The 17,750-nt window shown below is 47.2% G+C and overlaps 1 protein-coding gene across 1 annotated transcript in view; it reads right to left on the bottom strand.

Moving 5' to 3' along the window:
• GRM1 (glutamate metabotropic receptor 1) overlaps positions 1 to 14,556 on the bottom strand; it is a 214,618-nt gene extending 200,062 nt beyond the window's left edge. Inside the window, exon 1 of the mRNA XM_077143401.1 lies at positions 14,479 to 14,556. Within this exon, the coding sequence (XP_076999516.1) occupies positions 14,479 to 14,498 (20 nt within the window). The 5' untranslated portion in view covers positions 14,499 to 14,556. The remainder of the gene's footprint in view (positions 1 to 14,478) is intronic.
• Between the last annotated feature and the right edge of the window lie 3,194 nt (positions 14,557 to 17,750).

The raw sequence follows: 17,750 nt of genomic DNA, 5'->3' as shown, positions 1-17,750 counted from the left end.
ATTGAGAGTATGAAAGATGGAGGCATAGGGACACCTTCTCAGGTGAGTGCTCCTGGAAGGGAAGGTGACCAGGTAAAGGTAGAGACGGTGGTTCAAGGGAGCTTCACGGGAAAACCGTCCCTCTGAGCAGGGCCATCAGAACACAAGACATCAATTGGAGTGCCGACATAAAAATGGAACCATCGTAACCCCATCAAATAAATACATGAGCAGGGTGGTAGAATGCTCGCCTTCCATGCGGGAGACCCAGGTTCAAGTCCCAGACCATGCACCCCACCTCCACAATAAAAGAGCAGGCAGCTCCCCGGATTAGCAGGGTGGGAGCGTCCTTTCAGGCCAGGCCGCATGCCACCAAGCCACGTCCCCAACCCAGCTCCGGAAGCCCACCCAGGCTGTGAGCATTGCCCGGGAACGTGCCGTGAGGCACGTGCTGCTCCTCGGGACTGAGCAGCAGCCCTGGACCCAGCTGCCCCTCTCCTCCCCATTCTGAGAAGCAAAGTCTACTCCAACCTGCTCTGCAAAGGCTTCCCCCAAACGTACAAGAGGAAGCCCTCCCTCCCGCACGCTCCCGTGGGCTGGGATCGTGGATCACCACGGGAATGCGCTGCAATTCCGTTTTCACTGTCCGGTTCCCTTACAGAAAATGGGGTCGCATCTTGGTCTCTGAGCGAATGGATGATCAGTGAAAGAAAGGACTAAACAAGGTTCACTTAAGTCAGATTCCCAGATGCCAATGTGCTCCATCAGGATGGCAGTTCCTGTGCCCCACACGTGTTCCCACCTTCCTTCCTTATCCAGATTGGATCCTTCGACTCCCCAGGGCCCCACTGTCTTTCAGAAGCACCCACCCGGCAGACCCCGACTCTAAGAGTTCAGCTAAATGGATGTCCCATGATACATAAAAAAGGTCCCTGATAATTACATTTATTTTATTTGATCTGATTAAGGGATCAGTCAGCTACCATCAAAGAGACCCAAGAAAAAAATGTGTCAGCTGCCACCGAGGTCATCTTTGATCTTAAAATCCAAATCCCCCACCTGCTATTTCCTTTGTTTCACTGTGTTTCCTCTCTCATTAGAAATTTTCTCTTCCAGTGCCACTGAGACCCACAGGTCAGCAAACAGTGAGGATGCGCTGTCAAAACTGTCACCTCCTGCCCAGAGAGGGGATAAAGGTCCTGGGCCAAGACAAAGTCAAAATTCATTATTTCCATGAACTCTAGAGATGGCTGAACTTTGAAGAGTGCCACAGCAAGTTAAACCACACGTTTGTGGGGTCCCTGTTTTGCTCTATATAACTCAAATAGAAAGTAACACTGATAAAAGTTGAAAGAGTCAATGGAGATAAAAGCAGAAGGCATAAGTATTTTATGCTGAGAAGTGTTTGCTGGAAGAGTCATGTCAGAGCGGAATGTGGCACACGTGTCCGCTTTACCCGCGGGCGTGGCTTCCTGCCCTTCACACCCGCCGCCCTCCCTACCGCCATGGGAGTGTGACGCATTGTCCTCCGCGCCGCCCAAGCAGCCCCGGCATCTGGGGGACGGCCGGGAATGGGTCCCCTTCATTTGTGAAGAACTATGATTCATGATAAAGGCGTGGCAAGCAGAGGAGCCCTTGGTCACAGACATTTGCAAGCACAGAGGTAGCCAGGTGTCACCTTCGCAGGCTCCTGGGTCTCATGCTCCCCCTGCCCCTCGACGCCAGCCCACCCTCACTCCCGCCGGCCTGCCTGTCGTGCAGCCACCTCTGGGCTCCTCAGCCACAGAGCAGCCCCAGGTCTCTGCCAGCACAGGGCCCACATCTCGCGTTCATGGAGCAGGTGCAGGGCTTTCACGGGGGGCAGAGTTTTCATCATCATTTCCATTACACCAGTGCCCTGCCCAGCACTGCTTCTGTTCCCTCCTTTACCACTCTGTAACTCTGTGCATCAGGGGGTTAGTGATACTGTTTCACAGATGTCAACTCCAAGTTGAAGAACACAGATGTAGAAGCTGCAAAGTTGGGGGCAAGTGACAATGCTTCTAGGACTTGGTTTTCTTTCTCCTGCTTTTGCCCTCCTTCATTTTGATTTCTTCAAAGATTCCAACCCAATGTGCCCTAAGTCCCTGGGGGAATTTTTAGAGTATAAAGGCAAAGAGAAGCCCTATTGATTTTGCTGCTGAAACAAACTTTGGAATTCCGTCACAAATTATCCCAACAGCAGCGCTTCCAGAAAATAATGCACTTTATCACATTGGGTAAAATGGCAGTGTTCCACCCTCCACATTCCTTTATATTAAAAGCATGGCTGTATTTTCACTATATGTCTCAAGGGCAATAAGCCCATAAAGTCGGAAGCTTTGTCTTGGCCTCTGCTCTCCGCCATGCCCAGCCCCCACCTCCTGACACCCTAAACAATGGATTAAGAATAAAGCATCTATCACCCTCAGCCACATTAAGGCTAAGGATCACTGAGTCCAAAATATTAATGACAAATTTGATTCATAGCTTACATGAACACCACCTAATGAATTGACACATGGCAATTATGATGAGTGACATGCACCCCCAGCATTCATTCTCAAACTATCATTCTGTCTTGTGTAGCTGCCTCCACCCCATTTCCCCTGCATCTTCAAAATCCATATTTATTTTGTCTGAGCCTCTGTGTAACAGAATAAAAGATTTCTCAAATGCCCAGAGCCATGGACTTTCAACCTTTTCATGAGCTGTTCTATTTCTCCTTTGTGCTATGAAGCCACAAAGCACTGAAAGAAGTCAGATTGGAAAAAGTTGGCACATTTTATCAACCTTCACCTACTTAATAAAAATGTCCCAGATTTTTAAGGTATCTGGAACCCAGTTAATTGCACTCTTAGGACGAATCATCTCAGATGATGGTTTTCTATTCTTGCCTCTCTGACGCTTAACCTAAGATTTGGAGCATTTGCTCAACTGCCTAAAAACATCTGTTAGCGGCATGTGGTCACAGGAAAGAGTACACAACATGGAACTAAAGGATTCAGAATTGAGTTCTGGCTCTAACTTCTACCCATGTAGTCCTGGGAAAAATAATTTTGAGTTTTTATTTCTCATCTAAAGAATTAATAAGACCTAGCTTATGGGGTTATTGCCAGGATTAATTAGAGTATTAGATATAAAATTGGCTTGAAAACTGTAAATATACAAAGGTTAGTATTATATCAGAAAGAATTTTACTCCGATGAAACTTTTCTATATTGTACAATCTTTTTAAAATTCCACTGTTTTAGCCAGGTCATCTTAGCTCTAAAAAAAATAATAATAATAAGCTGCACACTTCTCAATCACAGACACTTATAAAAATTCAAGAAGAAAATTATTCAAACTGAGAGCCAAAAAATTCAAGATTATGTTGCAAAATAAATGACTGTGATGGGCAAAATGCTGACAGTGATTAATTGTTCTTCTCGGGAGATTTTATATGATTATGTGTATTTAAACAAAAAGATTAAAGTTCTATCTTGATTTAAGGAAAATGCATCAGGAAAGTCAGTCCACTGTTACCCTCAGGAAGAGTCTGGAGGGAAGCTGGCAGAGGCAGGGGTAAGGCGAGGGATTATTTAGATGCTGTGCTCACTGACCAGGCATGTGGACAGAGCCCTTTCAGCAGGGATGCAGGGAAGAGAAAGGGCACATACTTAGAGGACGCTGACCTTGTTAATACGTTCTGGCTGAGGATAACTAAAACTACCTTTTTTAAGTGACTTAAAACTGAAGTGAAAGATAAGTACAAAAAGTTGACAGCTCATGCTACTTTCAGCACATAAACAGATATGTGTTTCCAACACATGCAAATAAATGCAATCTTTTTTTTTTCAGCAGACTGTTTCTATCAGCTCACTCTACAGAAAAGCCGAGAAATGATTTAAGGAGCCTCAGTTTGAAGGCAGGCCCACTGTTGGCTCTTGGGAGACCAACCTTGGGGAGGTCACCTGCTTAAGGCATCTCTGTGATCCAAGGCACCTTCTGCTTGGACCTGCCGCCTGCAGCTGGGCCCAGAGCTTTGGAGAGCAGCCACTCAGGGAGACTTAAGGTGCGGCGGAAGGGTGGCAGGGAGCTGGGACTGCACGGGGATGGTGTGGCGCTGGCAGGAAAGGCATTCCTATGGGTGTCAAGAACAGCGCCTTATTTACACTCAAGCAGGGCAAATAAAAGCTTCTCTTTAAGGAGAATAAGCAGGCTCCCATCGATGCACCCAGTCATCTCTGGTCACTAAAGCCCTCGTCCTGGTGGTCCCGGAGCCCCTCGGGGCAGGGACCAGGGGCTGCCACGCAGGTCTGTGCAGCCCAGCGCCCTTTCCTTCCTCCCTCCCGTGGAAACAAGCCGCCTGTCTGTACCTGGGGCGTTCATATGAGTTTGGGTGGTGTGGATGGAATTATGTTCGTCTCTCTGCGGGAGAAATAAGGACTGGGGCCTCTTTACCCAGTGTCACGCGGGTGATAAACAGCATGTGGGCAAAGCGAGCCAGGTCAGCCGTGAACAACTCCCAAGTCCGTATCTCGAGGTGAATGGGATGGGCATCTTTTAGGGAAGGACAGAGAGACGGAGACCGAGGGACAGCGGGTCAGCGTTTGCGCATTAACCGCTCCAGAGGAGGCCTGGACCTCGGACCAGGTGGGAGGAAGCAGGAGGGAAGCCCCGCGCGTGTGCGTTCTCTGAGGTGCGGGAGCCGCGCACACTGGCCCGGTGCGGCCTGGAAGTTCCTCTCCGCGGCGAGGCCCAGAGGAGGTGGAGGCGGCGCGCAGGACGGCCCGCCCCCGCAGGGAGACCGCGACCTCGCGCCCAGGTGCGCCCAGGTGCGCCCCAGAGGAGCCACCCGCAGCCCTGCCCTGCCCGGAAGCCCTGGGGGTGAGGCAGCCCTGCCAGAGCGGCGCCGCGGGGCCCGGGGCAGAGACCCCCACTCTGCCCCACCCCACCCCCGCCCTCCCCGGGGAGCCCGGGAGCTCTGGGAGGGGGGACACGACTGGCAGCGTCGCCGTCCAGGGCCAGACTGGACGAGAAGGCCCCAACCCCGCGCGAGAGAGGGCAGCGCCGCCCCCAGCCCGCGCGTCCCGGTTGCCGCCGAGTGGCACAGCCTCAGGAGCGGGCCGCGGGTTTGCTGCTTAGGGTTTCATTCCCCTGAGGCGTGCGTGCGGCTGTAAAAATCCCTCAAAAAGGAGCAAAGGAAAAGCAAGATAAAAGGCAGGACACCATAAAGGCTCGCATAATATGAAAGTTCCTTTTTAAAATAAATGCCAAATGCTGCATGTTAAGAATTAAAGACAGTACTTCCAGAAACAACAAAATAATTTGTTTCTAGAAAATGGAACCATAAATCAATGACTCTCCTGGTCATTTTATTTTTAAAAGTCTTTGAATATTATCAGTTTCTCATACTTCAGAAACATCTCAAATTGAACCCCATGTCCTCCTAAGTTACTTTAGCATTACTTATAACTTTACCCATTAGAAATATTGAGAATCAGTGAATATTTTAAGCGTATGCATTTCTCACGGTTTACTAATTCACTTTGGATTTATTACATCCTGGTGAAAAGGACCCACCCGGTATGAAGGGCCAGGGCGGGGGCCCCGTAAGGGAGGATGTGAGCGCTCTGCTTAGGAGTGTGGGGGTCTGGGGGAACCTCACACAGGATCTGGGAAACAGGGCTGCCTCCTCACCCCATGGCTGGGACCTCACACTGTGTCTGCCCTCCACCCCGTGGCTCTGTCCACCTCACCGTGACTCTGTCTCGTATCCCTTTCCAGGCCAGAATGGCCCACGGAAGGCATGTGGTCATGAGCATCCCCAAGCCATGTAACAGAGGTTCTTAAAGTTTGACCTTTTAAACGCTTTAGCAAGCTGAGCTTGTCTCCTATAATCTTTCTTCTGTTATTAACTTTATTGAGTGAACTTTTCTTTTATAAGAAACCACAGTTAACTATAATCTTAATTATATCTGAATTATCACAACTTCTGCTTCAACAAAATTAATGACTCTATGACATTCTGGACACGGCTTCTCAGTGGAGCGCTGCACCCTAGAACAAACCCCCTCACCACCCCAGCCCCGAAAATGTGGTTTTCTGGAGTTCGCCGTCCAGACCCATCTCACAGGACCCCAAAGAGTAGAGGGAAGGCTGAGGGGTCTGCATGGCCTCAGGGCCGCCTGCTGCCATAGAAACATGCTCTTCTTCAAAGGAGAAAAATCCGATGAAATATGCACAGGTGAGGAATTCTGCGGTTAGCCTGCACCTGGCTCCCTACGAGGGACGTACCAAAGGACCACAGACAACGTGGTTTAAAAACACAGATTTATGGTCCCACCATTCCAGAGACCACAAGTCGGAAGTGGAGAGACAGCGGGGCCGGTGCTCCCCAAGTGTGCGGAGAGGGTCCGCGTCACACCCCCCAAAGCCTGAGGAGAGAATCTGCGCCATGCTCTCCAGACTCTAGTTGAAATTCTGCTCTGCACTCTGTAAAGTCCAATGAGACAACTTGCTCCACATCCTCTCTGAATTCTGAGCAGAGAATCTGTCTTCCCAGCTTCTGGCATCTGCTCACTATTCTTAGTGTTTCTCATCTCACAGAGCTGCCCATCCCACCCTTGCACAGCTGTCCTTCCTCACTCTGTGCCTTCTCTTCTCATAAGGGCTCCGGGAGATTCAGTGAGGGCCACACGACTGCGCTGACCTCATCCCACCTAAATCCATCCCTAACACCTCGTGAGGTTCCACAACAAATGTGTCCCCTTGGCTTATCCTGAAAGTGCAGGAAATTGGGAGAAAGTGGTAACTGCTTTTCTCCTGCCCATTGCCTTGTAATAAATGGTAGCTGTGTATCTATCTGCATTTTCTCTCATCACTCACACCATCAAGCAGCCCAAAAATAAGAGTGAACTTCCTGCTAATCCACCTTATAAATTAGCACCACTCCTCAGAGAAGACTGGCTGTTATCAGTTTGACAGTATCTAGTTATCACTTCTTTGAAAGCTGTAGGTGCATGCAATTAGCACTCAATAAGAACACGATATTCAAAAATAACACACAATCTACATGTGTTAAAGAACAAGGCAGCTCATTATGAGGACAAGTTTTATATAAACAGTAGTTGAGGGAAAGGTGCTTTCTTTTGATCTGAAAGAGCTTTGTTTTCTGCATACAAGAAGGACCAGGGACTAATGTCCAGGACCCCAAAATTTGGGGACTTAGGTCTGGCATAAAGTTTTTCATAATCTTTTCCGATTTTCTCTTTCCTGTAGAATTTGGATCTGGGATACAGACTGAAGTTCCAAAGTTCAAAAAAGTCTACTTCACCTTGCTCTCTAAACTCCCAGGGAAAGTAAAGTCAGCCCCCCCCCTACACACTGCCCTTCAATCACGAGGCTGGGCCAGCCCACCCAGGAGGGCGTTTGGGGGGCCACCATGCACGTGGTCTCTGAGGTGCCCGGAGCTGCCTTAAGGAAGCCCAGCAACCAGGTGCCAAAAAGTCAGGAGGCTGTTGTCTCCCAGTCTGGAGGCCCGGAGGCTGCAGTCTGCTGGGGAGAGGCTCCCAGCTTCTCTGTCCCAGCTTCTGCTGGTTCTGCAATCCTTGGACTTCCATCCCTGCCTCTGTCAGCACAGGCCTCGAATTTCGTCTTATTTTACTCATTTGAAAAAGAGCATGTTTCTATGACAGCAGGCAGCCCTGAGGCCATTGCGGACCCCTCAGCTGTGTGTTTGTCTGTCCATTCCTCCTCTCTCCTTATTGGGACAACATTCAGTCTGGCCTCATCTTAACTAATCACGTCTTCAAAGACCCTATTTCAAAATATGGTCTTACTCAAGGGACAGGACTTAGGAGTTGAACATGCCTTCTGGGGATGCAATTCAGACTAAAACCTTGACTCACAACCCAGTGTTCTGGAAGGAGCCGCCTGGGCACACTCTGAGCAGCAGTGGACCTGCACACCCATGAATTTAGGTGTGGCCATTTGACCATGTTCTAACCAAAGGAAGCTCAGAGAAAGGGGTGTACACCATGTGTACCTGAGCTCCTGCCTGTCATCCTACCTGTGTCTGAGCTCCTACCTGCACTCTTACCTTGCTCTTACAGGAGCTCCTGCCTGAGTCCTACCTGTGCTCCTACCCACACTTCTGCCTGAGTCCTTCTTGCACTTCCACCTGAACTCCTGCCTATGCTCCTATCTGCACTCCTACATGTGCTTTCTGTCTGCTAGCTGGAAGAAGAGGATCCCAAGATCCCAATGGATACCAGAACAAGAAGATAAAAGAAAGTAGATCCCTAGATCTTCACATAGGAGACCAGGAAACCAATTCCTCTTGTGGTAAACCACAGACATTAAGGGGTTTATTTTATATCATAGTTTGCCTTACCTCAACTAATATGATGCTATAAAACAGCATCACTGTGGTAAATCCCTGAGTCTGGATATCTGATTAGTTCTTTCCTTGATTCTCATGTAGCCAAACCAGTACCTACCCTTAGTTCAGCATCTGGGAATCTCAGTCCAGAAATGAGAAAAGCAAGCTGTACCCCCAGAATAAAATCACTATATAGAACCACACAGCTAACCAGTGGGAGAGCTAGGCAGATAATCAGGGCCCCAAATGATTCCAGCCTAAAGGAAAACAAGAGGGCTGCACTGCACAGCAGAAACAGCAGGATGTGTACTAGGAAGCCAACTCAGGTTAACACAATACATGCTCATTTCCCTAATAGCCACCAGGAGCCCACAGCGCTGAGCTGTAGATAATGGGTAACTCCACCTGACAAAGCTCAATCCACTCCTGTGCCAGGGCTGCCGTTGTCACGTGGCCCTCAGCACGACCCCGGGAATAGGCATTATGCTGCCGACTTTGCTGATGAGAACCTGGAGACTCAGAGGTGAAAAGAGCAGCTCTAGATGGCATTTCAACTAGGAGGGAAGGTCTGTGCAGCCTCTGACCCGACTGTGGGCCCCATACGAGTCACCTCCTGAGGCACATATGAGCATCCACACTGTGCCCCGACCATGCAGTTACAGGGAAGGTGGAACACAAGGCACTGCACATCTGGTGTGCGAGGTATTTGTGTTTGCAGGTGTGAGTGTGAACTGACACACAGCAGATGCTGTGAGTTCAGGTGTGCAGTCTGCATGTGTGTTCACTGGGGCTTTAAATTGTTCCTTGAAAGACTAAGGATAAAATGGAGAGGGAACATGTAGGACAGAACATGGAATCATAAAGAGAGGCAGGAGTGAGTCACAAGGGTTGTCAAATAAAGGCAATGAGAAGGCGTTAGTGGGCAATGTGGACCTTAAAGAACAGAGTGGAGATGCACTGGCAAGACTATGAAACTGGACAGAGTATGAATAAGTGAATTTATAGAAGGAGACATCCAAATGGCCAATGTCCAAATGGAAACATGTTTGAACTATTAGTCAGGAGAGATATGCAAACTAAAACACTGAGAACCACAGAATACCCACCAGGCTAAGGGAAGAAAAAAATGGAGAAACAGGTAAAAACAAATGTAAGACAATTTGTGAAGAGATGGAACTCTCATCCACTGCTGGTGGTAAGCAAACTGGTCCAGCTACTTAAGAATGCATTCTGGCAGTACTGTGTGAAAACCAAGAATGTGCTTGCCTTATGGCTCAAAACCACAGCCACAGGTATCTATTCCAGAGAAATACCTGCAGAGTTGCAAAGTTTGTCAGGGTTTTCATTACAGCAGAGACTTAGACACTGTGCAGGTATCTGCCGGGAGGGAAACCAAGGCCGAATTGCAGTGGATGTGCACTGAAGAAGTAGAATGGACTGGTGAAAAGCAACAACTATATGTACACAGATGAAATTCTAAAACATGGTGTTGAAAGGAAAATTATGACCAAAGAGATTTACTACATGATAATAATGATGTATTTTAAAATCTCAGAAATTTGGTCTTCAAGATGGTGGAGTGAGCCACTTTTAGCAAAAAATAAGAGCTGGGAGAACCATTTTTCTTAAAGCTCCAGAAGAGTTAAATAGTTGTAGTAACACGGCCAGCACTGAATCAAGAAAAGGCAACTTATGGGATCTTGTGGTGCCCTAGCTGGCCCCTCTCCCAACCGTCACTGGCTCAGTACAGAGGTAGCCTGCAATGCCAGTGTGGGTCCCTGGTCCCTGGCCCAAAGGGAGCAGAGTAACCCTCATGCACATACTGGGGGCATGTGTAATCATGCCATCTGTAATGAACCAGAACCCTTACAACAACTTTCCATCCCAGAACTCACCCTGCATGTGGAAGTCACCTCACAGAGCTCCCCTGCACGACGCTATGGGAGAAAAGTCACATTGCAGCTGCCTGGGGCAAAGGATTTCTGGCTTTGGGACATACAGTGAGGTGCCCTGGACAGTGAGGAAGCACTGTTTCCCAGGAAAAAGAGACATTTAGATCCATGTAGTTAGGAGAATTCCTAGGGCCATAAAGGCATTCCCAGGACAAGATGCAATACAGAAAAGAGTGGGGAGAACCCTATACTTTTACTTGAATTATTCTCTAAACTTATTGTTAGGAGAGCTAAGCTCAGAAGGAGAAAACTGGCTAATTTTCAAAGACTGAAAAAGGCATTTTTTTCCCCTTTTCTTTCTTTCTTTCTTTTTTTTTTTTGGTAGCTCCTGGCATTTAAGGAATCTCTGTCATAATATTAGGTAAATACAAACTAAAGGATTAGACACCTCAATGTCTAATTTTAAGAGATAACATCTGAAAATATAAATATAAAATATAATACAAATCCAAAGGATTATGAAACTTAGAAAGAAATAAGAAATGGTGGCCCATGCTAATAATAGATACATTATTAATAATAGATATATTATTAATAGTAATTAGAAACCATCAATGAAGAAGACCAGAACTTAGACATTCCAGACAAAGACCTTAAAAATGGTCCAAAATATGCTGAAAAAGATAAAGGAAAACATGGACAAAGAACTAAGGGAAATCAGGAATATGGTAAATGAACACAATGAGAGCATCAATAGAGAGATAGGAAATATAAAAATGAAACAAATAGATCTGAAGACAAATAGAAATAGAAATTAAACATTTCCTAGAGGGATTCAATAGCAGATTGGAGCTGGTAAAAGAAAAAATCAGTGAACTTGAAGATAATTCCATTTATATTATTTGGTCTGATTGAGCAGAAAGAAAAAAGGAAAGTAAAGAGAACCTGTGGGACACAGACAAATGTACTAATTTACATATTGTGGGAGTCTGGAAAAAAAAGAATATTAACATAAATAATGGATAAAACTTCCCAAATTTAATGAGAGACATAAATATGCACATTCAAAATCTCAATGAACTCAAAAGAGTATAAGCCAAAATAGGCCCACACCAAAATATAAGATAATCAAACTGCTGAATGCTAAAAATAAGGAATTCCAAAAGCCACAAGAGAGAGGCAATGAGTCATGCACAAGGACCTTTAATAAGACTACTAATAAGACTAGGTGCATTTTTGTCATCAGAAACCATGGAGCCAGTAGGGTGATATATTTAAAGAGCCAAAAGCAAAAACTTCCCAACCAAGGTTTCTACATCCAGAATATTGTCTTCTAGGAAATAAGACACAGATCAGGACATTCCCAGATACACAAAAACTGAGGGAGTTTGGCACCATTAGACCAGCCCTTTGTGAAATGCTAAAGGGGGTTCATCAGATTAAAATGAAAGACACTGAATAACAGACCCAAGTTGCATCATGATATTAGTGTATCTGGTAAAGAGAACAACATGGCTAAATACAAATGCCGGTACTATTGTATTTTGGGTTTATAACTTCGCTTCCTACAGGATCTAAAATAAAAATAATTAAAAATCAGTGGTTTGGAACTTACAATGCAAATACATAATTTGTGACAAGGACTACATAAGTAGTGTGTGTATGCTATTGAAGTTAATTTGGTATTAAACCAAAAAGATATCATAATAGATTTAGGATGTTAAATTTAACTCCCACGGTAATCACAATGGAAATATTGGGAAAATGTACATAGAAAGAAATGAGAAGGGAGTCTAAAAGATTCACTAAAAAATGGGCAAAGAATTTGAACAGATATTTCTCCAAAGAAGATATACAAATGGCCAATAAAGCACATGAAAAGATGCTCCATATCCTTAGCCCTTAGGGAAGTGAAAAGAAAACCTCAATGATATGCCACCTCACACCCACTAAAATAACTATATTTAAAAAATGGAAAGTAACAAGTGCTGACAAGGATGCAGAGAAATGGGAGCTTAGTACATTATTGACAGGAATGTAAAATGGTGCAGATACTGTGGAAAACAGTTTGACAGTTCCTCAAAAAACTAAACACAGAACTACCATATGATCCAGGAACCCCACTTCTGGATATACCAGAAATAACTGAAATCAGGGACTTGGACAGATATTCATACCAATGTACATAGCAGCATTATTTGTAATTGCCAAAAGGTAGAAGCAACCCGTATGCCCATTCACAGATACATAGATAAGCAGAGTGCAGTATATACATATATGGTAGATTGGATTTTGTACCCCCCAGTTCTTAAAATTAATCTGCATGCCTGTGGGTATGAACCCACTGCAAATAGAATCATTTGAAGATGTTATTTTGCTTAAGGAGTGTCCCAAATGAATGAAGGTTGGCTTTAATTTGCATTAAAAGTTCCTATATAACCAAAAGAAATCCAAACAGAGTGTGAGAAAGTCACAGAGAGGAGCTAAAAGCTGAGAGTCAACAGGACCCAAAAGAAAAAGGAGAGGACATCACCATGTGACATGGGGCAGGAAGATGAGTCAAGGATCCCCAGTGGTTGTGAGCAAGCCAGTACCAGAACGATAGACTTTGGGGAGAAAGCATCGCCTTGTTGCCACCTGTGAATTCTGGACTTATCTAGTTTCCAAACTGTGAATCAATAAATCCCCATTGTGTAATATTTGTTATAGCAGCCAAGGAAACTAACATAACACACATTCAGCCTTAAAAAGAAATGAAGTTCTGATGTATATTACCACGTGGTGAACCTTGAGGACATGTTGAGTGAAATAAGGCAGACAAAAAGGGACAGATATTATATGATTCAATTTATTTGAAATAGCTAAGATATGAAAATCCACTGGACAGAATGTAAAGTACAGATTACAGGGCAGGAGAAGAGGGTAAAGGGAGAGTTCAAAGATAATGGGTATGGAGTTTCTGTTTGAATACCCAAAAGGATTTTATTTGGATACATAAAAATTGGAATATAGACTTTAAGCTTTATGTCAAGGTTAAATTTCTTGAACTTGATAACTGTGATTCAGATAGTTACATAAATGAATATACATCTTTCTAGGAAATACACAGGGAAGTATTAAGTATTCAAAGAGCATGCTGTATACACACTACTCTCAAATGTTTAGAAAAATGAAAGAAAGAAGCAAACAAACAACAAAGGGAAGGGAAGAGAAAAGAAAAGATGCTGTAGAAGTAAAAGATACACCAACAGCCATCTCTACACCACCATCCCCCCTTTTCCCCTCTTGCTTGTTTATGTGCAGGTATTTTTTATGTTTCCATTCGTACTTGTTTGCGTGCAGGTGCCTCTTATGTTTCTACTCTGGATTGTTGGTGTACAGATGTTTGATATGTTTCTATTTAGCAAGAGATTGCAGGTAGCTGGCAAAGACATTAAATCTTAACCAGTCACACCTGCTTGCCAGGGCACGGCATTTGCTCGTTACGAGAGCCCCCTTCCCTGGAGTGTGTAAAAGCCCAACACTCAGTCAGTGCGGGGGTCCCTCATCTCTGATGCAAAGAGAGACATGTAGAGCTGCCAAACAGTTGGTCTCCCTGGGGGACCAGCCACGGTGGGACTTTTCCCTGCTATTTTGGACCCTTTTGTTGTATTAGTAATAAAACAATCATCTGTTGAAAGTTTCCGTTGCGCCTAAGTCTGTGTTACCATGACGTGCTGTATAGGAACTCACATCACAGGTGATAGATTGAGAGAGAGAGAGAGAGAGAGAGAGAGAGAGAGAGAGAGAGAGAGAGAGAGAGAGAGAGAGAGAGAGAGGGGGAGGGAGGGAGGGAGAGAGAGAGAGGGGGTAAATGTGGCAAAACATTAAAAGTTGGTGTATTTTGGTATCTGGGTCTGGGGTTATGTTAGAGTTCTCTGCATGGGTTCTATATTATTTTTGCAACTCTCCTGTAAGTCTGAAATAATTTCAAAATAAAAAGTTGTTCATAAAACCTTATATACACATCAAATATATACCTCAGGCTTGTGTCCCCACATGATTTTTGCCAGCTTTGGAGGGTCATCATTTCCATGGGCTGCTAAATGCAGTGGCCGCATTTCAGTCTGAAGCGTGGGGACTGCTGGAAGCCCCAGCAACAATGGACACTCCCTCCTCGGCCTCGGCCCAACACCTCCCTGTCTTGGGCATCTCTTCCTCATCTCAGTTTCCCTTGCCTACCTGAAGTGAGAGTCCCACATTCTGGATGTCCCTGCACTCAGTGCTCAGTCCTCTGGCCCCTGCCCCTCTCTAACTTCACTCACAGGCTTGGGGACCTCACCGGACCACAGCTTTTAGTCACAAATGTACCCTAATGTCTTTGTGACCTCAGCTCTGACTTCTCCCCTGCATTCAGACTTGAATATCCAGCTGCCAACTTAGCCTGCCCACGTTGGTAAGAGCAGGCATCTCAGATTTCGTATGCCCAGCATCCAGCTCCGTCTCTCTCTGTCTCTGTTCCTGCCCTAGGCTTCCCCATCTCAGAAAATGGCAAATCCTTTCTTTCAGTTGCTGTGTCCAAAAAGCTCATTCATATTCCACATCCAGTATGTTATTGAAGGCTGTTGCCGCCACACATTAAATATTTCCAGGATGTGGCCGCTTTCACCACCACCATGTCTGCCCTGCCATCTAAGCCCGATCCTCTCTCACCTGGATGCCGTCTGGAGCCCAGAACTCATCTTCCCCCATCCCTCCTCCCACCTAGAGTCCATTCCATGCACAGCAGCAGGGCAGTTCTTTTTTTAAAAAATTTTTAATGACTTTATTTTTTCAAAGCAGATCCTAAACACCTTTATGGACGATTTTTCCCCTCATAGGAGGGTCCTTTTTAACACAGATCAAATCATACAAATACCGAAAAGTTTCACAAAAATTAATACCAACTTTTACTACATGCAATGCATGTTGATATTTTCTATTCTGTTATATGTTAATGCTGGTCAAAGCCCAAGTCCATTTCATGACATACTCTGGGTTTGGAAAGTTTTGGTTTGGGAAGAGGTGAGAAGAGTGAGTTTTGAGATGACACAGGTACTTGGATGCCAGGAATGGAGATGAGGTGGGGAGGGTTGGTTAATCAGGACCATTGTATTAAGGAGTTACTGACATTTACTGGATATTTAGTATTTGCCAGGAGCGAAGTGCTCTAGTGCACTGAGCCCTATAATCCTTAGACATCATGACATGTGAGGGGAAGGACTGAAACCACACATGGCTCTGACTTTGGGGCCCCCCTTTGTAACAAATATTTCCTTGTGTGTGCGCCTTTATTATTCTATTAATTGACTGCATTAATTAAAAACCTAGATAATGGCCCCATTTTTCGCATCTCAATTTACTGTCACATAATTGGTGTGACTTGTTTGTTTCAAGGGGTACTATAAGTATCTTCATTAAAAGGAGTATTGCAGACCTTTATTACTCTATGGGGTTTTCCCTCTCAGTAGGGCGAATTCTAGCATTTGGAGACTGGCTTAGAGGGAAATGCATCTCGTTTGTGCTGGAGATTTTCCTGCTTCCTGTGTGAAGAGGCTGGTGGGTATATTCTGAATTAGTTACTTCATCTGATTTTAGCACAATAAAAAGATCTTTAAGCCCAACGTGTTCATGTCAGTTTTTCCAGTTTCTTTTGTGATGAGTGGCCCTTTCCCCAACTTTCGTCCTGTGTGTTCCATTTTCACAGAGAGAACACACTTCATGGTCATGAGCGCTCACCTGTCACGGACCAGAGGTCTATGGACAGAAGGAACAACAGGTGGCAGGTTGCTTTCAGCCTCCACACGAGGGGAAGGATGGAAAAGGAGGCAGAGAGGAAGGAAGAAGATGCAGGAAGAAGAGAAATGAGGGAAAGTAAGAGAAGAAAGACCCTGGGGGAGAGAAGGGCTGGACTTGGGCGGAAGGACAGGAGAGGACCCAAGCACCGAGAACCACTCAGTGAGCCGCCCCCTCCCGCCCCCTCCCGCCCCCTCCTCACTCGGTAGTGCTCTCCTCTGCACCTGGCCTCGTGCCTGACGCTCTGCCTGGGCTCGAGGCCCTTCCAAAGAGAAGGGGCAGAGCATGCGGAGACACAGACGGTGTGCGCATGAGGGAGAGAGTGGGAAGGAGGCCAGGGAAGGGAGAGGGTGAGGCAGAGGGAGGGAGCAGCAGGGCAGAGGAGAGGGGCAGGTGCAGGGGGGGCCTCGTGGGGGGCAGCAAGGCTAGATCGGGTCAGACCAGGGGCCATGGGCACCACATGGAGCCCGACCACAGCCTGCAGCCATGGGAGGCCACCTGCCGTAAATCCGGGGAGCAGCGTGTGTCCACAGAGCAACGTGGAGAGAGAATGGGACGGGGGCAAGACTGGGAGACAAGAGAGCACGTGGGGGGCCGGGAGGAGGGTGTGCACAAAAGTGGAGAGATGATGCCGCCTGGACCAAGGTCATGGCTGAGGAGGGGATGGGGCACCAACCGCAGGGACCAGCCACAGAGGTGGTGTGAGTGTGTGGGCAAGTGTGTGTGCATGTGAGTGTGTGGGTGTGTGCGCATGTGTGTACACATGTGTGCACGAGTGTGTGCAAATGTGGAGTATACGTGAGTGTGTGGGTGTATGAACACATGTGCGAGTGTTGCACTGTATGAGTGTGTACAAGTGTGTGAATGTATGCATGCACATGTGTATGCCTGTGTGGGAGCGATAGTGTGCGTGCCTGTTGGGTTATGTGCACAAGCATGTGTGAGAGTGTGTGTGCATGCCAGTATGTACAACTGTGTGTCAGAGTACATGCCCATGTGTATGCTTTGTGGGTGTGCATGCATGTGGGGGGGTGTGCATGTTGGGGGAGTGTGTAACTTACAGGTGTGTGCTGGCCTGGGCAGCTTGTGGCACCATCCCTAAGAGTGAGCTCAGAGGCGGAGCAGGCGGGACGAGGGAACTGGCAGCCGGCGAGGAGGAGAGGCGGGCAGAGGCCCGATGGCAGCGGCCGTGTCCTCAGTGGACCCCGTGTCGGCCCGGTGGCGGCGGGAAGTTGAGCTTTGCTGCTGCTTTACTGTGCTGTGCCTTCAGACCAACACCTGGGTAGCTGCGGCACCGAGGGCGGGGAGAACGAGGCCCAGGCCGCGGAAGAGGAGGACGCTGCCGGCGAGCGCGCAGGACACCCGCGCCACATTCCCGAGGCCGAGGCCCGGTGGGGCGCGGCGGGGCATCGGCACAACAGCGGGGGCAGCGCGCGGGGAGGGCCGGGCCAGCGCCCGCAGAAGGCAGCGGGCTGTGGGTCCCCACCCCACGCGGCCCCCCAGGCCCACCGGAGGGGCTGCGGCTGTCTCCCGATGCCCTCGCCCCGTGGCAGAGCCCCGTGCCCCGCTGCGCGCCGCCTGGAGAACCCCCCGGGCAGGGCAGCGGGGACGCAGCTCCCCAAGCGCCGGCCTCTTCTGTCCTGCCAGCCGCCTGTTCCTGCAGCGCTGCGGCCCCTGGG

The sequence above is a fragment of the Tamandua tetradactyla genome, chromosome 25, assembly GCF_023851605.1.
Source record: "Tamandua tetradactyla isolate mTamTet1 chromosome 25, mTamTet1.pri, whole genome shotgun sequence".
Taxonomy (NCBI): Eukaryota; Metazoa; Chordata; class Mammalia; order Pilosa; family Myrmecophagidae; genus Tamandua; species Tamandua tetradactyla.
The sequence above is the reverse complement of the archived record's forward strand: the minus strand, read 5'-3'. Positions and strand labels throughout refer to the sequence as shown.